The 23838-nt window shown below is 40.2% G+C and overlaps 1 protein-coding gene across 1 annotated transcript in view; it reads left to right on the plus strand.

The window, feature by feature from the left end:
* The window catches only part of NT5E (5'-nucleotidase ecto), a 64379-nt gene extending 40896 nt beyond the window's left edge, over window positions 1-23483 (plus strand). Inside the window, exons 4-9 of the mRNA XM_077162356.1 lie at window positions 10251-10448; window positions 11430-11584; window positions 14256-14361; window positions 15351-15500; window positions 17263-17463; window positions 21554-23483. Coding sequence (XP_077018471.1) covers window positions 10251-10448; window positions 11430-11584; window positions 14256-14361; window positions 15351-15500; window positions 17263-17463; window positions 21554-21717 — 974 coding nt within the window. The 3' untranslated portion in view covers window positions 21718-23483. The remainder of the gene's footprint in view (window positions 1-10250; window positions 10449-11429; window positions 11585-14255; window positions 14362-15350; window positions 15501-17262; window positions 17464-21553) is intronic.
* The last annotated feature ends 355 nt before the right edge of the window (window positions 23484-23838 follow it).

Here is a 23838-nt window from a genome sequence, read left to right on the forward strand (position 1 = left end):
ACAACTTTGTGGACATAACCAACAGCACTAAATTATATAATGTGGCTAAAATGGGAAATTTTAGGCTGTATAGATATTACTAGAATAAAAATTTAAAAGAAAATCTGTGGACCCACACTACGCGAACAGTGAACCCTAAATTAAACCATGTGCTATAGTTAATAGTACAATTATGAAAATATACATCCATCAATTGTAACAAATGTTGCACACCAATGCAAAGTGGTGGTGGGTGGTATGTGAGAACTCTGTATTTTATGCATGATTGTTCTATAAACCCACAACTTCACTAATGAAAACAAAACAGAACAAAATTGAAGTTTGACCTATTAAACTGTGAAAAATTAGTTATAATAGAAAGCACCCAGTGTGGATGCATTTATTGTATAGAAACATGTTCTAAAATGTCAAAAGTGAAGGGAAATCTGGTATCTGGAAGGATACTAAGCCATGAGAATGGCCAGAATCTATGTAGAGAGGAAGGTGACAGGAAGCTGTACCATGGGAATATACTGTCTTGGAAGAAATACTGACCCTGATAAGATTTTAAAATGTATAGTTATGCAAATAATTAATTAATTCCATAACTATATAATCACACAGCTTGCTACAAAGGGAAGAGTAAAAGATGCTGTGAGAACATATATTAGGAGGATCTGGGCTATCTAAGAAGTTATCAAGGAGTGTTCTCTCGATGAATTGGCACTTGGGCTAAAATCAGAAGGATGTCCAGGAAACAACTTGGTAGATATAATTGTTCTTTATTGAGAGCTTACTTCCAGTAAGTCTTCATTTGTTGCACTAACTTCTTTAGTACAGGGTGGGTATTTTAGATGAAGCTGACAAGGTGAAAAAAGGCCAGAGCATGTGGATTTTTTAGGTTATGATAGTAGGCTTAAAATTTTTTATGTTTTTCCTAAGGCCAGTAGGAAATATTTTAAACTGGAAAGTAGTCATATAATCATATTTATGTTTTAGAAAGATCGCTCAGGCTGCTGTGTGGAGACTAAATTAGAAAAAGGCAAGAATAGTCATGGACAGAACAGTTAGGAGGCTGTGACCTTGGCTGGGGAGATATAGAAAAGTAGTTCAAAGCAGAGTCTAGTGGGAGCAAGCACTTTCAAGTAATTTAAAAGAGACTCAAGCCCTTTACCAGCAATGCCTTGAAATATGCTAATTACCAATTATTTTTAAAATTCTTTGATTAAGGGCCCCAATTTGGAAGCTCTTAAATCACTTCCAATATACATTAAAATCATAGCATGGACTGTCTTAAAATATTCTAGACCCTCCAACACCACATGATTCAGCCTCTCGGTCCCTGCTGACTTCTGGGAGGGAAGTTGTCCAAGCCTACACTTGTGGTCACTGCACTCCTGAGAGGCTGCCAGGAAAGGGCCCTAGGAGGGTCCCCCTCGGACACCCACTTTGTGCTAGGAAATGCCCTGTCCCCAACTCCAAATAACAGTCCACAATTCTTGGCTTCTCTGATTTTGTTTCCTGGGTTATTTATTGGCTGGCTGGCTGGAATAGAGTTCTAGTTAACGATTCCCTGCCAAGATGATGAGGCAAGTTTCTAAAGTAGGTATGTGGGTCTATGTGGAGAGAATCTTTTCAGCTTTAGTATCTTTGACTGAATAGCATGGAATTGTGTGGGAAATGTGAAACCTGCATTGCTTCCTCTGCCAGCAGTTTTCTGGGGCTGCTGAGCTTGCAGCAAGGGTGGGGGGGATCGGTGAGAAGCAAGAGGGCCCAGCCAGTGGAGGAGCAGATTGGACCAATTGGATCAGCTTTTGTCTCAGCCACATGAGAAATGTCCTCCTTGCTCCTAATTCAGTCCACTTTAGAGGGAAAACGAACATTGAGGGTTTCAGAATGGGAGAAAGTCCTCTGTCAGAAAGCTGGAATTGCTAACTCCTGTTTTTTAGAGTGCATGGTGATCTGATGAGGCATTTAACAAAATCCTCAATTTCAAACTTTTACATTCTGTTTAAGCTTGGATATTTCTATAAAAGGAGGGGAAAGCAGTGCTGAAAAAAAGTCAGGCTGGCCATTCTCTTGGTTTTCCAGGAATCTGTTAGACTCTTGACTTCTGTTTCAGATTAAAAGCTTTTTCTTCCTGGAGGGGAGGTGGTTGTTATCCGCCACCTTGTGGATATCTTGGGAACTGCATCTTCCCGAGCACATGGGCTCAGAAGATGAACCACCTGCCCTGATCCTCCCCAGCTGAGAAGGTGTGAGGGGGCTACCACACCCATGGACCCCTGAAGTAAAGTCTAGGCTCCAAGTTTGTCCAAAGGAGGACAGGCACAGAGTGGAATGAAGATGATTGGAATGTTAGCCTTCCCTGCTACTCCACAATGCATCAGATATCTGCAGCTGTCAGAGACATCTGTATTCATTGTGGCCATGGAGTGCAGCAACTTACTCTGCAGATGGAGGTTGGGACCAGATCTAAAGTCCAGTATCTATCTATCACCAAATCTTAAGTCCAGGACTCTTAGTAAAAAGTAAAGTTCCAAGACTTTTCCTTTTTTCCCAGAGGGAGCAAGAGAATGGGAAATTAAGGGTGTCAGTACCTATTTCCTGTTTGTATTCGCAGTAATTCTGTGGTTGTAGAACAAGAAGGGGGCTGTTCTTGGAGTAGGAACATAGTAGGAGAAGGTTCTACATAACAGGACGTTTGGGCCCTGCCTCTTGACTTGCCTTCGTTGAAGAGAGAATCCCAGAAACAGCTTAGGGCACACACAAAGGTGCAGAGTCTGGGTTTGCATTTGAGTTGTAAGTGGCCTCTGGCAGCCAGCTCTTTCAGGCTGTGTGGAGTAGTGGAGAGAACATATGCTGCAGTGCCACACAATTCTGCTTTGTAGTCAGGTCTCCATCACAACCCAGTTGCATGACCTTGGGCACTCCACCTCTGACCATCAGTCTTCTCATTTGTAGAGTGGGGGTAATAATAGGACACGCTTGGTAAGATGGGTGAAATACAACCCAGAGCCTGGCTTATGGCAGACTCTCATACATGTGAACCAACACATGTTGAAGTTCCCAGGGCCCTCTGTAAACAGCTAAGAGAGAAAAGACCTGTCATGGGTGGGCTGAGGCAAGCAATAGGAACAGCAGAGAGTCAAGGGCATCTGTTTCAATCTCTGATTCCAAAAACGTCTGTTCTATGCTGCTGTATCAGTGGAGGTAAGGTATGAACCACAGTGTGCCCAAAGGAGGGCATGGGTTATTTTATTAAAGAAATGCAATATGCCAAGTGGTTAGAGGCTGGGGCACCATGCTACCTGTATGACCAGATTCACAGCCTGAGTGATGAGTTGCTCCTGAGCTTTCCTTGGGGGGTCTGCGTTGAGACCACCCTGCCTGGTAAGGTCTGGCTGGGGTGGGGAATGGACATGATGGTAGTCCTCAGGGTGAATGTGGCTCCTGAAAGGCATCTGAGGGCACTCAGAATTTAGCAGCAAAACTCAAGGACAACTGTTTGTCATCTCCATTCATTTTTTTAAAATTCTGTTTCTGAAGTGAGTAACTAAGCTTTCTAAGGTTGCCACGGCCTCTTAAGAAAAATAAGTGCACATTTACTGAGCATCTGCTATTTGCCAGGCACTATGCTAGGTAGTTTAAACATTGAACCCTCTTGATGCCCTGTGAAATAGGAATGATTATTTTGCCCATGTTATACATGGCAAAATTGACATGGAGAAGTGAAGTGGCTTGGCTGATCTACATGGCCAGTAAGAATGGAACCAGGGACAGGGAGGAGGTAGGGTAATCTTAGCAGCATTGCTTCTTCTTCTTTTTTTAATTGGAGAAGTTGTGGGTTCATAGAACAATCATGCATAATATACAGGAGTCCCATAAACCACCCTAATTAACACCTTGCACTGATATGGAACATTTGTTGTAATTGATGACAGAATATTTTTATAAGGTGTACTATTAATCATGGTTTAGCTTAAGGTTCACTGTCTGTGCTGTGCATTTTTTAAAATTTTTTTTTATTCTATTACCATATGTAGAAGTTAGGTTCAGGTGTCACCTTGGCCAGGTGATGGTTTCCAGTTCTGTGACTGTGGAATTCATTAGCATGTGAAATTCATCTCTGGCTGATTATATCTGTGATCAGCTAAGGAGAGTGCCTTCTGCAATGAACAAGGCTTCAAAGGAAGAGTCAGAAGAGAGAGAAGGAGCTCAGATCCAGACGTTTTGTAGATACAGAAGGGAAGCACCCCAGGGAAAGCCATTTGAACCCAGAAGCCTGGAAAGAGGGCCAGCAGACATCACTATGTGCTCCCACTTGACAGACAAAGCCAGAGGAAAGCCAGCTGCCTTTCTTCAGAACTGTAAACTTGTAACTAAATAAATGCCCTTTTAAAAAGTCAGTTCATTTCTATTGTATTGTGTTCTGGGAGGATTAGCAAACTAAAACACCATTTGTACAACCTAACATTTCCCCCTTTAACATATTCAGATATATATTTCAGTGCTGTTAATTACATTCACAACCTTGTGTTACCATCACCACCACCCATTACCAACACATTTCCATCATTCCAAATAGAAACCCTGTATATTTTAAGCCTAACTCCCCATTCTATATCCTGCCCTGTCCCCTGATAACCTATAATTCTAGATTCTGACTCTATAAGTTTGCTTATTTTGTTTCAAATGAATGAGATCATACAATATTTGTCCCATGTGTCTGGCTTATTTCACTCAACTTGATGTCTCCAAGGTCCATCCACACTGTCACATCTATCATGACCTTGTTACTTTTTATGACTGAATAATACTCCATTATATGTATATACCACATTTTGTTTATCCATTCATCAGTTGGTGGACACTTGGGTTGCTTCCATCTTTTGGCAATTGTGAACAATACTGCTGTGAACATCGGTGTGCCAATATCTGCTAGAGTCCCTGCTTTCACTCATTTTGGGTATATATATCTAGTAGTGGGATTGCTGGGTAATATAATTCTATAATTAACTTTCTGAGGAACCACCAAACTGTCTGCACGGTGACTGCACCATTTTACATTGCCACCAGCAATCAATGATTGTTCCTATTTCTTCACATCCAATCCAACGTTTGTAATTTTCCATATTTTTAATAGCCATTCTATTGGGTGTGAAATGACATCTCCTCGTGGTTTTGATTTGCATTTTCCTGGTGTCTAATGATTTTGAGCATCTTTTCATATATTTCCTGACCATTTGTATGTCTTCTTTGGAGAGACGTCTATTCAAATCTTTTACCCATTTTTATATTGGGTTGTTTGTCTTTTTGTTAAGTGGAAAGATTTCTTTATATATTCTAGATATTAAACATTTACTGGATATGTGGTTTCTAAATATTTTGTCCCATTGTGTACCTTGCCATTTTATTTTCACAATAGAGACCTTTGATATACAAAAGTTTTTAATTTTATGTTGTTCCATATATGTGTATTTTTCTTTTGTTGCTTGTGTTTTGGACGTAAAGCCTAAGAAACCATTACCTAACACAAACCTGAATAGCTTCCTTACATCTTCCTATAGGAGTTTGATCATTCTGGCTGTTATATTTAGGCCTTTGATCAATTATGCATTGATTTTTGTACATGGTGTGAGGGTCAAGTCCTGTTTTTTTTTTTTTTGCAGATGGAGATCCAGTTTTCCCAGCACCATTTGTTGAAGAGACTATTCTTTCCTAATTGAGTAGACTTTGCAACCTTGTCAAAAATCACTTGGCCATAGTTCTGAGACTGATTTTTGAGTTCTCAATTTTATTCCATTGGTCTTTATGTCCTTGTGCCAGTACTGTGCTGTTTTGATTACTGTGGCTTTGTAGTAAGTTCTAAGATCAGGAAGTGTGAGTCTTTCAGCTTCATTCTTCTTTTTCAATATGGCTTTGGTTATTTGGGGTCCTTTACCCTTCTATATAAATTTGGTGGTGATCTTCCCCGTTTCTGAAAAGATCATTGTTGGAAATTTTATTGGGATTATGTTGAATTTAAAAATCACTTTGGGTAGGGTTCACATCTTAACGATATTTAGTCTTCCAATCCGTGAACATGGAATGTCCTTCCATTGATTTGGATTTTTTTTTTTAATTTCTTTCAGCAGTATTTTGAAGTTTTCTCTGTACAACTCCTTTACATCCTTGGTTAATTTTATTCCTAGGATAGTTCATTCTTCTTGTTGCTATTGTAAAGAGAAATTTTTTCTTGATTTCTTTCTCCACTTGCTCATTGCTTGTGTATAGAAACACTACTAGTTTTGGAGTATTGATCTTGTCCTCCACCCCTACTTTGCTGAATTCATTTGTTAGCTCTAGGAGATTTGTTGTGAGTTTTTCAGGATGTTCTGTATATAGGTGTGTTAGTTAGATTCAATTGTCAACTTGGCCAGGTGAGCATACCTAGTTCTGTTGCTGCAGAAACAAGCCAATGGTACGTGAACCTCATCTGTTGCTAATTACATCTGCTGTCGGCTAAGAGGCGTGTCTGCTGCAATGAGTGACATTTGACTTAATTGGCTGGTGCTTAAATGAGAGAGCACAACATAGCCCAGCTAAGCAGCTCGGCATTCCTCATCTCAGCACTAGCAGCTCAGCCCAGACCTTTGGAGATGCAGAAAGAAGTCACCCCTGGGAAAGTTGTTGGAACCCAGGGGCCTGGAAAGAAGACCAGCTGAGACCATCCTGTGCCTTCCACGTAAGAAAGAACCTCAGTGGAAAGTTAGCTGCCTTTCCTCTGAAGAACCCACAAAATAAATCCCCTTTTATTAAAAGCCAATCCATCTCAGGTGTGTTGCATTCCGGCAGCTAGCAAACTAGAACAATAGGATTATATCATCTATAAATACGAAAATTCTCTGACCACTGTGGTTAGAGAAGATACATTATTTGATTTCAATATGTTTTAATTTATTGAGACTTGTTTTGTAATCTAAGATAAAGTCTAATATTGAGAATGATCACATGTGCACTCAAGAAGAATGTGTATTTTGTTGTTCTATATATGTCCATTATGTCTAGTTGGTTTAGTGTATCGTTCATGTCCTGTACTGATCTTCCTTATTAATCTTCCTGACTAGATGTTCTATCCATTATTAAGAGTGGTATATTAAAGTCTCCCATTGTTAATGAAGAACTGAAAATTTCTCCCTTTAAATCTGTCAGTATTTGCTTCATATATTTTGGGGTTCTGCTGTTAGGTGTATTATCTTTTTATAAGTTTTACATCTTCTTGTGGAACTGACCCTTTTTCAGTATGTAATGATCATCTTTGTCCTTCTTAACTATTTTTTACCTGAAGTTTATTTTATCTGATGTTAGTATAGCTACCCCAGCTCCCTTTGGTTTCTACTTGCATGGTTTTTTTTCCCCATCATTTCACTTTCAGCCTACTTGTATTCTTGAATTTAAGGTAAGTCTCTTGTAGACAGCATAAAGTTGGACATGCTTTTTTTACTGATTCTGCCAATATCTACCTTTTGACTGGAGAGTTTAATCCATTTACATTTAAAGCCACTACTATTGGTGCAGGAATCTCTTCTACCATTTTGCCATTTAGCCTTTATAAGTCTTATATCTTTTTGTCCCCTCAACTCTTACATTAATGCTCACTTTTCATTTATTTGCTTTTTTGAGTTGTACCCTACTGAGTGCCTTCTCTTTTCTGTTTGGATATTTTTTCATATATTTTCTTTGTGATTACTATGGGGTTAAAATTTAACATCCTAAATATATAGCAGTCATATTTAGTTTGATACTATCTTTACTTCAGTGTCATAGTATGCTATTCCTATACCCCTCAGTATCCCCACCTTTTTTTGTACTTGTTACCACATATCTTTGTACACTGCATGTCCCAAACCATAGATTCATCATTATTTTTTATGCAATTGCCTATAAGCAGCTGTAGGAAGTAAGAAGAGGAGTCACATACCAACAATAAATAACAATAGTACTGGCATTTATAATTACCCAGATGGTTACCTTTACCACAGGTCTTTCTTTATGCTCCTTTGAACTACTGTCTAGTGCCCTTTCAGTCTGAAGAACTTCGTTTAGCATTGCTTGTAGGGCAGGTCCAGTGATGATGAACTCCCTCAGCTTTCGTTTATTTGGTAATGTCCTAAAATCTCCCACATTTTTGAAAGAAAGTCTTGCCAGATATAAAATTCTTGGTTGGCAGTTGTTTTCTTTCAGCACTTTACGCATTTCAACCCACTGCCCTCTTGCCTCCACAGTTTCTGATGAGAAATTGGCACTCAATCCAATTGGTATGCTCTTGTACATAACTCGTTGCTTTTCTCTTGCAGCTTTCAGAACCCTCTCATCCTTTTAATTTGATAATGTGATTAATATATGATGGGGTGTATTTTTCTTCATGTTTATCCCGTTTAGTGTTCTGTGGGCTTCTTGTATGTGCATATTCATGTCTTTTGCCAAGTTTGGGAAGTTCTCTGTTATTATATCTTTGAATATTCCTTCTTTGAATATTTCTTCTTCTTCTGGGATTCTCATAAAGTATATATTGGTATGCATGGTGGTGACCCAGAAGTGGTAGGTATTTTTGCTTTTTATAATTCCTTTTACTTTGTGCTTCTCAGCCTCATTTCAATTGTCTTGTCTTCACGTATGCTGTTTCTTTCTTCTCCTAGCTCCAATCTGTTCTTGAAACCTTCTTGGGGATTTTTTATTTCAGTTATTGTGATTTTCAACCCAATAGTTCGGTTTGGTTCACACTAAAATTTTCTATCTCTTTACTAGGATTCTCATACTTTTCATTCATTGTTTTCCTGATGTCCTTTAGTTCCTTCTCTGTATTTTTCTTCATCTCCTTGAGCATTTTTAAGATCATTTTTTAAAAGTCTAAGGTGTGTTCACATTCTGGTCTTCCATGCTGCTGTTTTGTGGATTTTTCTCCTCTTCTTTTAGATAGGCCATCATGTCCTATTTCTTTGTCTAGTACTGTTTTGTTGCACCCTGTATATTTTAATATCTTTGAATGTGTTTATTCCATGAGATGTCTGTTTCTTGATTTTGAAACTAGCTGTTGATAAGACAAAGATTTTTCTTGAGCTTCAGCCCTCCCAAACAGGAAGGTCTGCTCCAGGCAGATGCAGTGTGAAGAGTTTTCCCTGTCTTTCTAGGCCTCTGTCTTGTCCTGGACTTGTGCTTGTTAGTTTTGGAGTTCCCCTGTTTGCAGGAGTTTAAGTGCTCGCTCTATTTCTCAGGATACAGATCTCCCTCTCTTGGGTGTTTAAGCCTTTGCTCCAGACTGTCTGCCTCTGTCATTTCTCTCATGGTCTCTTTTGCCTGGAAGGCAAATTCTGGGAGGGCTTTTCCTAAGTCAGTCTCTCCCAAAAGAAACAGGGCCAGGGATTCCACGAAGGGGGTGCAGACCAGCTCTAAAATGTGCTTGGAGGAGGACTCAGGAAGGGTGCAAAGAGTTTTTCCATGGCTCCCCAAAGTTGAGCTTTCTTGGTCTGCCCAGCTAATGCAACCCTTGAACTTTTCCCCCACATCCCTGAGGAAGTGTAGTGTCTTTAAGTCTCCTCTACCACCACTTTGTCCAGGGTATATTAGAACAACGGCTGCTCTCCAAGTCGGCCCCCAGTGATCCAAAGTCACTGTTCCAAAGCTATGATCAGCAATTGGCTGTACCCACAACTCATCTTGGGGAAGAGGATTTTTACATCATTTTCTGTCACCAGTGACCTAGTCAGGGACTAGACCCCACAGCAGCCTTCCATGAGAGTGGGGCTGGACACCAGTAACTGAAGCAGAGAGGAAACAATTTATCATAATTTGCCAGTCTCTTCCTTCCACTTTTCCCTGGATGCTGTGCAGTGTTCTGCCATCCTCCAGTTTCAAAATAAGTTGTTTCAGACACTTCCTGCCAATTAATAATTGTTCTGTGGAAGGACTGAATTCTAGAGCTACCTACCCTGCCATCTTCTCACAATCTTTGCTCTATTTCTTCTTTGTATCCCCCACAGCACCAGGCACAGTGCTCCTTCCATAGGAAAAGCTTATTAAATGCCTACTGAGTTGGGAATGGAAGGATTATGTGCCAGAAGGGAAATTGGAAACAGGGGCCCAAGCTATGCTCTAAAAGGTCAGCTATGTAGAGCAGCAGGTGGCAAACCATTAATTTAAAATTCACTGTCATCCGGCCAGTGGCCTGCTGGCCTGCAGCCAGCCATGGACAAGGGCTGAATTGATCAGCTTTGGCTCTTTTATTTCAGGCCATCCACCTTCCAAAGAGGTGGCTGCTGGGAAGTACCCATTCATAGTCACCTCTGATGATGGGAGGAAGGTTCCTGTGGTCCAGGCCTATGCTTTTGGCAAATACCTGGGCTATTTGAAGGTTGAGTTTGATGAAAAAGGAAATGTCATCACTTCACATGGAAATCCCATTCTTCTAAACAGCAGCATTCCGGAAGGTATGTGAAAATCAGGGAGAATGTTCCAAATGTTAGGGGGGCTGGATTTGTTTTTTGCTTGTTTGTTTGTTTTTTTAGTATTTCAGGAGAAGATTTTAACATTGTGGAAGGACTTAACCTCTCCCTTGAGTTCACCCTCTTGATGAACAAGGAAACTTAAAACACACTCATGTAAAAAATTTGCATTTGCTTCTCCAAGTCACCTCAGTATCAGACTCTGTGCATTACTGCTGCTTCTACTTCTTAAAACCTTTACCCTGGCTTGGGAAAGCCACTCTCAAGTCATGTCCAGAGGAGAGTTAATTACTGAAGTAAAGGGATTCAAACTGGGCCGGGCAAGGCTCAAATTCTGATTCCCCTACTTGGAAGCATGTTGCTCAGTCTGTAATGTATCTCAGTTTCTTTCTTTATCTGTTGAGGGAATTGGACTCTCATGTCTTTCACCCTATTTTGTCTGGGACTCTGAATAAAAAAATACATTTTATGTCATCCATATTCGTAGAGTGTACGTGAACATATTTCCCTCTCTGCTTTTTGTTCACCATGATCCAATTGAGGAAGAATGGGCAGTGAGGTGTCAGAACACAGACCTCTCAGTAAGCTAGTGGGGTATGGCCCAGAGCACACAGAGAGGGATGGCCCAGCAGAGCCTCAGCAAGCCTGTCATACTTGCCACAGGAACTTTTGTAGTCCCCCCACCCCCACCAGTACTCATGCTATTCCGCATGGGCCAACAGATGCTTCTATAGACGTGATGAGTTGATGTTAAGATACTCAGCATGTCACTAAATTAAGATCCATTCCAGGTCATATTCCCAGGAAACAAAAGAGAGGCTCCTAAGAAAATGTTATGGTCAAAACCAAAACACACATGTATGGTAAAGAAATATATACTTACAAAAGGTAAACTAGATGATACTTGATTCTTTCTTGAGAATTTAGCTCTGCTTTAACTGCAGGCTTTTTTTTTTTTCCTTTTAGATCCAAACATAAAAGCAGACATTAACAAATGGAGAGTAAAATTAGACAATTTTACCACCCAGGAATTGGGAAAAACAATTGTGTATTTGGATGGCACCACCAAATCCTGCCGCTTTAAAGAATGCAACATGGGTAACTTGATTTGTGATGCTATGGTGAGTTGTACACAAGGACAGAAGGCCTGTGCCTAGGGGAAAGGAGGTGGGAGAAGGAAAGAGGAAGGGAGGAAGGACAAACTGAATCAGTTTAGGGATTTTTTTATTATTAAGTGCATAGATAAAGGCATGGTGTTGCTGCATAATTTATGCCTTGGGAAGGTACCTGAAATACATTAGGTAACCATCGCTTTATTGCTTTATGAGAACTGAAGCCCTGTTTGGGATAATGAAAAAGTTTCAGCAATAGATGTGGTGATGGTAGCACAATATTGTAAACATAGTTAGTATCACTGTATAAAAGTGGTAAAAATGTGAAATTTTGTCACACATTACCACAATAAACATTTTTTTAAAGGAAGAACTGAAGCCTTTATTTTAAGGTTTCATCTGGTGTATCTGCATTTTGAATGTTGTTTTCCTTTTTTTGTGTGTGTGAAATATGTATATACAAAAAATAATAAATTTCAAAGTACTTTTTAACAGGTACTTATAGAACAGATTTCAAAGTTTGGTATGGGTTACAGTTCCACAATTTCAGGTTTTTCCTTCTAACTGCTCCAAGACTCTGGAGACCAAAATGAAATATCAATATAATGATTCAGTAGTCATACTCATTTTTTAAATCCTAACTCCTCTGTTATAATTCCTCTTCCTCCTTTGATCCTTCTCTCAATCTTTAGGGATATTTGGGTTATGCCTATTCTAACTTTTTTCATGTTGGAAAGGGGTGTCAACAATATGGGATAGGAGGATTAACTGACTGATGTTCTTGGAGATACTGGCATTACTGGGTTTCAGGACTTATCTGGCCTAGGAACCATCTGAAGGTTTTAGGTTTTGGAAAAGTAAACTTAGTACATGCAACTTTTACAGGATCTTAGATAGAGCCCTGGGTGTTATTTAGGGTTAAGGAGAACGATATTGGTTGGGGTTTGGCAAACCATAGCAATCTGTTGCTTCCCTTTTGTAAAAATGATCAAGACCTCATTCTCAAGTGTAAAATGGCACACATTTATGATATTAGTAAATCCTGTGAATAAGCAAAATCACCCTATGAAAAGCACCCATCTGTCTATCTGTCTGGGGCAGACTGGCTATTTAGGAGCCCAGCCCCTTGGGGGCCTTGCTGAACCAAGATATCCCAGGTCAGACTTACCATTCCACCTGCTCAAAGCCCACACCCTGGAGGACAGTTTCTTGGCCAGTTCTCAGGACCATGTGTATACAGCTATACTCAATAAATGTTTGCCAATTAAATGTCAATGCCCATGCTTTCCAAAACGAGACCAGTATTTCTCTTAGTGTGAGAGAAATATCTAAAGAGAGTCCAATATGTAAATGTATAGAGGCAGGTCTGGAAGGAAACACATACCAGGGTGTTACCATGCTTACCCACTCACCTCTCTCTGAGGCTGGGGCAAGTGTAAGAGAACTTTTATTTTTGCTCTATTATTTTTTTCTTTCAAATGAGGATGTATTCATGTATTTCTTGAAACTAAAAAATATTTTTTAAAAGAAAAGTAAGAATGGGGCAGGCCACGTTGGCTTAGCAGGCAGATTTCTCGCCTGCCATGCCAGAGACCCAGATTTGAGTCCCAGTGCCTGCCCATGCAAAAAAAAGAAAAGTAAGACTGAATCTTATTCTACCCAGTTTCGGAGGCTACCTCTGTGCCTCCAAAACTGGCAATTTTGGGGTTGGCTGGGGCACAGACATAAGGTGGGAATTCTCTGGCATGCAAGGTCTGGCAAAGAAAAGCTTTAGAGTCTTGCCCTAAAAAGCAATCATGAGGCATGGTGTTCTAGTTTGCTAACTGCTGGAATGCAACACACCAGAGATGGATTGGCTTTCAATAAAAGGGGATTTATTTAGTTGACCTATAGTTCTTCAGAGGAAAAGTAGCTAACTTTCAACTGAGGTTCTTCCTTACGTGGGAAGGCACAGGGCGATCTCTGCTGGGCTTCTCTCCAGGCCTCTTGGTTCCAACAACTTTCCCCGGGGTGATTCCTTTCTGCATCTCCAAAGGCCTGGCTGAGCTGCAAGTGCTTAGATGAGGTATGCTGAGCTGCTTGGGCTGTGTTATGCTGAACTCTCTCATTTAAGCACCAGCCAATTAAATCAAACACCATCCATTGCAGTAGGCACACCTCCTAGCCAACTGCAGATGTAATCAACAATGGATGGGGTTCACATGCCATTGGCTGATGTCCACAGCAATAGAACTAGGCACCTTCACCTAGCCAAGTTGACTCCTGAATCTCCTGAATCTACCACACATGGCTACTCTGGAGGGGGCTGTGGAGGAACAGCACTGCAGCCCATCTGCATGGACGCCCAGTCCTTTCACCAGAACTAAACTTGAAGAGATCATGTTACTAAGGCCCACCAGCCTAAGAATACAGAGGTCATTGGAGAAGGGGCTAAGAATTCCCTGTTTTTAAGAGCTGAAACATAATAAAAAAAATTCAAGTCTGATATGGTACTGGTCACAATATCTTGTTTTTGGCTTCTCAGAAAATAAATCTAGTTCTGACTAATTATATTTGCAATATCTCTGGGAACACAGGAGCAGGGGCATAGTAGCTTCATTTCCTCAGAACTAAAACTCCTAGAGCTGATCCTAAGTTAGAAAACCAAAATAACTAATGTAAATTTGTACTACTGTTGCAGATTAACAACAACCTTAGACATCCAGACGAAATGTCTTGGAACCATGTGTCCATGTGCATTATAAATGGAGGGGGCATTCGATCACCCATTGATGAGCGGAACAATGGTAAGCTCCCAAGGCTCACGATCCTCAGCTCACAGTGGTCTCTCTCTAGTGCTGCTTTCTCACTGGGTCTCCAGTCCCAACCATTCAATGTCCATGGAAGCCTCAGCTCATTTCTGCTGCCAACCATATACTAGAATGTCAGTCCTTTAGGTTTGAGTTAGCCGCTTTTCAAGTCTAGTGACTAACCCAAAGTGTGCACATGTTTGTATGTTCTTGTATATATTTGCATAGAGAGGCAGCATCTAGGGTTAGTGGAACCCAAGCATGATCTAAATTTCCGACTCACAAAGCTAAATACTAATTGTTGCTGATTTATAGGAAATATTGACAGCTTTCACCTCAGCATCTGGAAGCAAAATTAAACAAAAATAGGGTGTTGCAATGGTGGCTCAGTGGCAGAATTCTCGCCTGCCATGCCAGAGACCCAGGTTGGATTCCCGGTACCTGCCCATGCAAATAAAAAAATTAAAAAAAAAAACAAAACCACCAATCTTCTGTACTGGAAGACATACCACTGGATTAAATTATTATTTTAGTATTTATTTGGAGATACCCAAGACATTTTTGCAGCATTCCCTCATACACTTCAAAACCAGTGAGTATGAATGAATCCCCAATGAAGCCCCAAGCTCATTTCATTGTCAGACAACAGGGACAGATAGTAGCAACATAGTACCTATCTGGAGGAACTGAACAATGCTTAACAACCCACTGGATATCCAGCTTCAAGTCAGGAGAGCCAAGGCAAAGCATGGTCAACTTTTTGTTATAGCCATTTATAAGCTCCCACCATCTTGCCCAGTGGTGGAGGGTAGGATCAGAGGCCTCGAATTCATTCCTTCCCTAAGTGTCCAGCTTTTATACACAGCTGATGCTGCTCTAAAAGCCTCTCCATTTCCCCCTCATCCCCTCCCACAGCCCTAAGGGAAACTGCTGAAAGCAGTTTCTAAAGCTGTTTTCCTTCTTGCCTTATCTATAACTATCCTCAGGAACAATTACCTGGGAGAACCTAGCTGCTGTGCTGCCCTTTGGAGGCACCTTTGACTTGGTCCAGCTAAAAGGCTCCACCCTGAAGAAGGCCTTTGAACACAGCGTACACCGCCACGGTCAGTCCACAGGAGAGTTCCTTCAGGTGGGCGGTAAGTCATCGTCCTACAGGGCCAGCCCATCTAAGTTTCCTAGAGCTGCTGTTAACAAAGTACCATAAATAGATGTCTTAAAACAACAAAAACATATTGTCTCATGGTCCTGGAGGCTAGAAATCCAAAATCAAGTATCTGAAGGGCTATTCTCCCTCTGAAGTCTGTAGGGAAGGATCCCCCTCCTGGCTTCTGAGGTGGCCAACAATCCGATATTCCTTGAATTGAGGCATAACTCAATCTCTGCCTCTACTGTCACCTGGCTTTTTGTTTGTCTTTTCTTCTTATAAGGATACCAGTTATTGGATTAAGAGCCCATCCCGCTCCAGGATGACCTCATTTTAACTTTCCTAATTCATTTCTAATGCCCCTGTTTCCAAATAAGGTCACATTCTGAGGTACTAGGGATTAGAATTTCATATCTTTTTGAAGGACACAATTCAACCCATAGCACCATCCAAAATGATAAATGACTTCCTGCTCATTAGGTCAGCTCTCCTCTTACCAAGACCTCCGTGGCCAGGCTTGTTTGGGTTTCCTCCAGTCAGCAATAATGTATATGCCTTCCAAATGCTGTGGGCTCCCACATCCACTGGGATCAGGTCAGGGTCAAAGCTCCAAAGCTCTGGGCATGAGTGATACTTGCCAGGTCTGTGTGGAGTCAGTTGGGCTGTCTGCAGGAAGTGACCTTCTCTAAATTCTAAGTGGGGCAGCTGCCTTGAGGTCCAGTTTTTATTAAAATCTTGGTTGTTTAAACATTTAGTATTCTGAATGTTTTCATCTATTCCATTTATAATTACCTGGAAGCATACAGAGGTCCAAAGGAATGTAGTGTCCATTAGTATTAACAAGGAAAAGTTCTGGGAGCCTGCTGCATCGACGCACTGGAACACCTGGTTCTAGCTCCACTGTGACCTGGAACAAGACCTCAACACCTCTGACTGCAGAAAAAAAAAAAACCACCTTGCTTATTTCACAAATTACAGTGAAGACTGATTGTAAAGAAATGCTTCACAATTTGCTAAACCCTATGAAATGCTTTTTATTAATATTTAATTCAGCAGTAGAATGAATTCATCTTTAGGTTAATAATCATTTTTTACTCTGGTACTATATTCTGTCCTTATTTTTTCAACTTTAGAGCATGGTCCCACTGACAGGTCCTGTTGCATTATAATTTCTTTGCAGGTCCTCCCTCTGCAGGACCTCTCACTATTGGGACTAACTTTGGAAGGCAGTGAGGCCCTGTTCTGCTGCCAGTGGGATAACCCAGACAATGTATATTTTTCCAGATGAGAGTTAAGGGAATAGCAGTGTTTCGATACTCCAGCAAAGTACTGCTTGAGAAAGTCACCCAATCCTAAGTTATTACCATTTAGTAGTCTTCAAACTTCTAACAATTGTTCTGTGCCTCCTATGTGTTTCTCATTTTCAGAGTCAATGAGCCAAAATACCGTACCAATTAATTCAGGATTTTAAAGTACAACAAAAGATATGGTTTTTCCCCTCAGTGACATCCCTTGCCTGTTCTGTTTTCGTTGAATGGTTCTCAGATCTCCTGGAAGGACTGAAGGATAAATTTAACAGAGAAAGGGAACTGCAGTGTCACATTTGCTCTCTTCATGAAATGTCACTCAAGCTCACACTAAATGAAAATCAAGCCCATTGATCTCATTTGAGATCCTGGCCAAAATCCCTTTTTTGGAAACCAGAAGTCTCCCTTTGGACTTAATGAAAACATATGGACTCATTTCTTTTCTAGGAATCCATGTGGTTTATGACCTTTCCCAAAAACCTGGAGACAGAGTGGTCAGTATAGATGTTCTTTGCACCCAGTGTCGAGTACCCAGTTATGAGCCTCTCAAAATGGACGAGAGTTATAAGGTGATTCTTCCAAGCTTCCTTGCTAAAGGTGGAGATGGATTCCATATGATAAAAGATGAATTATTAAAACATGACTCTGGTAAGCACACATGTCTCTTCCATTCCCCATCTTCCCTACCCCAAAGGTACTCAGGAACAACACAATTGGTATGAAAAGGTGTGTTACTCATGGTGCCCAGGAGAGCAAAACCAGAAACCAGATCCTGCCCTTATATTGCTGACTTCCCTCCTGTGTTGCTTGTTGGAAGACAACAGCACAGCATTGGGGAGTATTTTAGTCCTGGCTACCAAAGTAAATACCATGCTTCAACAATGGAAATTTATTGGCTCAAAGTTTTGAGGCTAGGAGAAGTCCAAATCAAGGCATCATTGTGGTGATGCTTTCTCCCCAAAGACTTTGGTGTCCTGGGGCCGGCTGCTGGTGATTGTTGATCCTTGGTTTCTCTGTCATATGGCACTGCACATGGCAGCTTCTCCTGGGCTCTCCTTTCTTTTCTGGGTTCTGTTGACTTTCAGCTTCAGGCTGCACACTTACTTTCTCTCTTTCTGGCGTTCTCTATAAAGCTGTCAGCAATAGGATTAAGAACCATCCTAAATCAGTTGGTTCACACCCCAACTGAAATAACCTCATCAAAATGTCCTATTTACAATGGGCTTACAACCACAGGAATGGAGTAAGTTTAAGAACTACTATCTCCAAGCCACCATAGTTAGCCCTCTAAATCCCCAGAAGACATGTTCTTCCCACAGGCAAAATACACTCAGTCCATTACACCATCCCCAAAGTTTAAGTCATTTCAGTAAAAATGCTAAGTACAAAGTCTCATCAAAATAGGTTATGGGTGTGTTCTGTCCTTGGGCATAATCCACCTGTCTATAAACCTGTGAAACCAAGAAAACAAGTTATCTGTTTCCAATATACAATGAAGGGACAGACATAGGCTAAATATTGCCATTATAGAGGGGACAAATTAGAAGGAAAATAGGAGTCATGCACCCCCAGACAAGTTAAAAAATTTAGCAGCACAAATTCCATTTGATTTCAAGATCCAAGAGTCATCTATGGATCAATGTTTTCTCCTCTGTACCTGAGAGAGTAGCAGCTCCACTCCTAGTACCAAATCTCCATTAGTCAGGGTTGTCTAGGAAAACAGAACCAAGAAATTAAATATATTAATGATTTAACTTATATATCCCATATTGGGAGTATAGGAATTGGCTCAATGTGGGGATAAACAAGTCCGAATTCCATAGGGCACACTGCAAGCTGGGAATGCCAATGAAAAATTTTCAGTGAATTCCTTAGGAGAGGCTGGATGACTGAAGGAGAGGTAGAAATTCTTCCTTCTGACTGCTGAAATCATCAGTTTTCCCTTAAAGACCTTCAACTGATTGGATGAAATTTCTCTCAGTGTTGAAGGCAATGTCCTAAACTGATTGTAGGTGTAATTAGCCATAGATGCAATCAATACCAAGATTTAAGTCCATGAAATATTCTCACAGTAACAGTCAGACCAGTTCTTGCTTGACCCAAACAACTGGACACCATAACCTAGCCAAACTGACACATGAACTTAACCATCAAAGAGTAGCACAAAACCCAAAACATCCAACGCCAGGAAAAAAGACGTTTTTAAGTAAAAAGTGTTTTAAAATAGGTGCATAGGTGGTTCAATGGTAGAATACTTGTCTGCTATGTGGGAGAACCTGGTTCAATTCCCAGTCCACACAGTACTCCCACCCCACCTCCCCAAAAAAAGTTTTAATACTTTGTGAAGTATATATAAACAGCTATTAAAATTGTAAAACAGAAATCAGTTTTGTGCTTATATAAAAATCACATCTATTAGAACTGTAGGTTAGAAGTAGAAAATCAGCATATTAAATGATCTAATTTTTCCTTCTTAGAGAAGTTTTTAGTGTGAACAGCTTGGTAAGAGTGGTGTGGGTACCCCTTTCAGCACACTGGATTGGTGTAGCAAATTATAAGAATAACCATACTTGACCACAATTGATATTTTCAGCAGCACTGAGAGTCACTGTACCCCGGTCGCACTTTAAAAACCCATTTCCTCAGGTTCATAAACTCTACTAACTTGGGGCACACTTCCCCTTCCTCTCCTTAGGGCAGAAGCCAGCATGCTTACAAAACTGTACAGCTTCTCACATCTCAGGGAAGGAATACAGCCAGGTTCATCCTCAGTCTTATCATGGATGGCCTTGCATTTTAGCTCCTTATTCCAAAGAGGGTAGAGCCAGGCTATAGGAATCAGCTTTCCTGGGAGGAAAGGGGCTGGCTATTTTGTCATTCCAAGATGAGATGGAAGGGCAGGTGTTTTAGTTTGCTAAAACTGACAGAATCCAATATACCAGAAATGGGTTGGCTTTTGCAATGGGGATTTATTAACTTAAAAGTTTGCAGTTCTGAGGTCATGAAAAATGTCCAAATCAAGGCATTAACAGGACAACACCTAGACTCTGAAGGCCAGCTACCTATACGCCTACTTCTCTGTCACATAAAAAGGAACATGGTGGTGTCTGCTGGTCCTTCTTGCCTGTGTTTCATTGCTTTCAGCTTCTGGCTGTTCTGTCTCTCATCTTCTCTGGGTGTTCTCTGAATTTCATCTCTTAGCTTCTCTGGGGCATTTTTCTGTGAGCTTCTCTGGGTTTTCTATGTGTCCCTCATCCTTTACTAGAAAAGACTCTAGTAAAATAGATTAAGGCCCAACTTGAATGAGGTGGGTCACATCTCAATTGAAACAACCCAGTCAAAAGGTCCAACCTACAATAGGTTTATACTCAACAGGAATGGATTAAAAGAAAGTGACTTTTCTGGGATACATGCCACTTCAAACTACCACAGCAGGTTTGAAAGCAGGTTGTCCTCTTGAGCCCCATAGGACACCAAGAAGCTGATGGCTGAGAATCACCTCACACTATTGTGCTGGCCCAACCCCACACTGACCAATGTTGTAAAAATGGAGCCCATGCAGGGGACTGAGGGAGTTCTGAACCTGAGGGTTCTCAATCTGGCTATACATTAGAATCACATGGGGAGCATTTTAAAGACACTACCAATGCCATGGCCTAGCTCTTAAGAGATTATAATTCAACTGGGTTGGGATAGGACCCAGGCATCAAAATTTTTAAAAATCTCTGCTAATAATTCTAGGGCATAAGAGCCAAAGGTGAGAATCACTGCAGAGAGAAAAGTTCTTTTGTAAGTATTAGAGTTTTTTATAAATATAATTCTATTGGGTACCCATTGGTTTCTGTTGGACTTGTTAGGGTTACAGGCAGACGGTACTTATCAAATGAAATGTCCATTGTCTCAGCATCAGTCATGAAAACAATTATTGAACAGGCAAGAAGCCATAGCCCTCAACTAATTGTCCTTGACCCAGTTCTTTAATGGAATGCTTGACAGGCTATGCTGTTGTTCCAGTTTGCTAAAGCTGCTGGAATGCAGTATACCAGAAATGGACTGGCTTTTAGAAAGGGGACTCATTAATTTACACGTTTTAATTCTAAAGCCGTGAAAATGTCCAAATTAAGGCATCAACAAGAGGATACCTTCTTGGAGGAAGCCTGCTGACTCTGGGGTTCTTCTGTTACATGGCATGTGGCAATGTGTGCAGGTCCTTTTCTCCTGGGCTCTGGTTTCAATGGCTCTCTCTCCCCCAGAGGCTTTTCTCTGGATTTCATCTTAGCTTCTCTCTCAGCTCTCTCTCATAAAGGGCTCCAGAAAAGGATTAAGACCCACTTTGAACTGGGTGGGTCACATCTCCATGAAAACAAACTAATCATAAGGCCCCACCTACAACAGGTCTGCACCCACAAAAGTGGATTAGAAGAACATTTTCTGGGGGTACATACAGTCTGACACCAGCACAGCTGTCAATGGCCTCTTCCTTGAAACATTTCAGAGTTGAGATAACTCTCTTCCCCCCAGTTATCCAATTTTGAACAATGGGTACATTTCACATCTGGAACATGAAAAACCAATCCTTTGTACTTATGATCACTAGTGTTCTTGTCTCCTGTGGCACTTTAACTGTTTATGAAAGGAGTATCTTCCCTTTTATAAGTACAAGAGACTTTAGATAAATTGTTCTCCATTGCTAATATTACTTTTTTTTGTGGCTAAATATATGTATGCATTTTTCTAGGTGACCAAGATATCAATGTGGTTTCTGGATACATCTTAAAAATGAAAGTAATTTATCCAGCAGTTGAAGGTCGGATCAAGTTTTCTGCAGGAAGTCACTGCCAAGGAAGCTTTCTTTTAATAGCTCTTTTATTTTGGGCAGTAAGCCTTGTTTTGTATCAATAGCCCAAAATTCTCCTCGCTATTAATGCCTGAAACTGCATTTTTTTTTCAAGGGAGGTTCAAATCTGCGTTGCAGGACCTGGCTCCTAGAAGTTGAAGCTTACAGCATTAAAATGAAGAGAATGACATCATCACTCAGGGTCAGCAACACAGGGAATAGCCAAAAACAGAAATTAAAATGGGCTCTATGAGGGAAAAGCCAGTCATCTTTAGTTTACACATCCAAATTTTTACAAAATTTTATTAAAAATTTAAACTATAGAAATAATTTCTTCTCTTTCCCTTCTAATCTATCAAACAACTTATGCTTACATAGAACTTTACAATTTTCAAGTGGTTTTGAAGTGCATTTTCTCTTGATACTTACAAATTTCTTTGGTGTGTAAAGCAGCTCTTATTTTCCCCATTTTACAGAGGAGAAAACTGAAGTTCAGAAAGAGGTTCATTTGTCCAAGGTCATACAGATAGGGCTTGGACCTAGGTTCTTTCACCTCAAGTCAAGCATTTTCCAACTCCTTCAAGTTGCCCTATAAAGTGATATTTAATAGTCTTCTCTCTCCATAATTAGCAGCGGTCCCAAACTCATAGATGGCAAATCTCTGCTTTATTTCTGGTCTCTCTCTCTCTTTTTTTTCTTTTATAAGCTCCTATTGTTATCATGAGTTTAATGGACTAAACAAGGGTAGCATTCTCACTTAAATCACCCGTGTGCCTTTGATGAATCAGGGAACGAACTGTGTGCAACAGATAATGAGAAAGGTCAGAGGCTGCAAAATCCAGTCAAGGAGTAGGGGAGAATGGGGAGGGAAGAACCAGAAACCCAGAATAGATTCACCTTAGGAAGAGAAAGAGCTTGAGGACATTTAGATTTGTTAAATATTGGATAAAAGCATGGTCCTAATCAGCTGATCTAATCACCTCTGCCTCTCTTCCTTCTTTCCTTCACCTTAAAATAAAGGTATATGAGAAGAGAATTTTCTAACATAAGCCGTAATTCTAAACCTGCAACTGTCCCTCACTAGCAAAACGCCAGTACTTCACTTATCCCAATTGCACCAAATATACACATACACAGTTATGGAAATCCAGAGGGGATTTTAAGTGATATTCAGAATGATATTCGTAAGACATGTGTAAATAAGCTCTTACCCAAAAATCACTCCAAGTCACTTTCAAGTCCAGATATGAGAACTCCTGCCCTGAAGTGGGCCCCTCTTACTGGGTGCTTAGGAAATACCCTGACTGATGAAATGCTTTATGACCAAAGAACAAATACCTGTTTGGGGGTAATGTGACCAGGTGAGCCTGTGCAACATCACACAATGATTCAACAAGAAATATGAGTCTTCACCTTAAGAAACTATAAGCAAACAACAGCTGGAAGTTCAGAGGAGGGGTATGTTTGTTCCTTAGTGTTTACAAATAATAAGTATTTAATACAAAATATATTTTAAAACCTCATAGCCTTTTTACAAAGATCGTGCAGTAAAATAATGCACTTGGTTCTATGTATATACAGATTAGCTATAAATAAACAGTGTCAATAAGACATAAGTCTTATAAGTGAAAATTAGAGAAAAGTGCATTTGGGATATGTTTTTAGGCTTGGCCAGTAAAATAGGATAAATCCTATTAGATCATAATTTTTTAAAACAAAATTTTTGTAAGTTTTCTAAATATGTGTCCATGAATTGTGCAGCAATATTTGAGAAATGACCTTGAACCACTTTGCAACTGTAGATTTCAAATAATAAAGTTGAAGATACCTCCCTAGTCTTTGGTAGTTATTTTTTCTCTCAAGCAAACACCTAAAATATTATTAAAGGAAAGCTTTTTGACAGTGTATCACTTGTATCATTTCTCTTAATCATAACCCCTTGTCATCTCATAGCTCACAAACTTCTTACAAAAACAAACAAAAAAATGAGAGAAGAAATGCAATTTCTGCATTCTTTGTTTTTGGTAGAAAAGCAAACAAGGATATTTTAAGTAAACTACTAAATGTTCTGGCTTTGATATACAGACTCTAATGTAGAAACTGTTTTGAGGCCTGTAGTGATGTCTTAAAAATGAAAATGTCCAAATTAGTGTTGAGAATTTTAATGAACTTGCCTGAACTGGATG

Source organism: Tamandua tetradactyla, chromosome 5 (assembly GCF_023851605.1).
Source record: "Tamandua tetradactyla isolate mTamTet1 chromosome 5, mTamTet1.pri, whole genome shotgun sequence".
Classification (NCBI taxonomy): domain Eukaryota; kingdom Metazoa; phylum Chordata; class Mammalia; order Pilosa; family Myrmecophagidae; genus Tamandua; species Tamandua tetradactyla.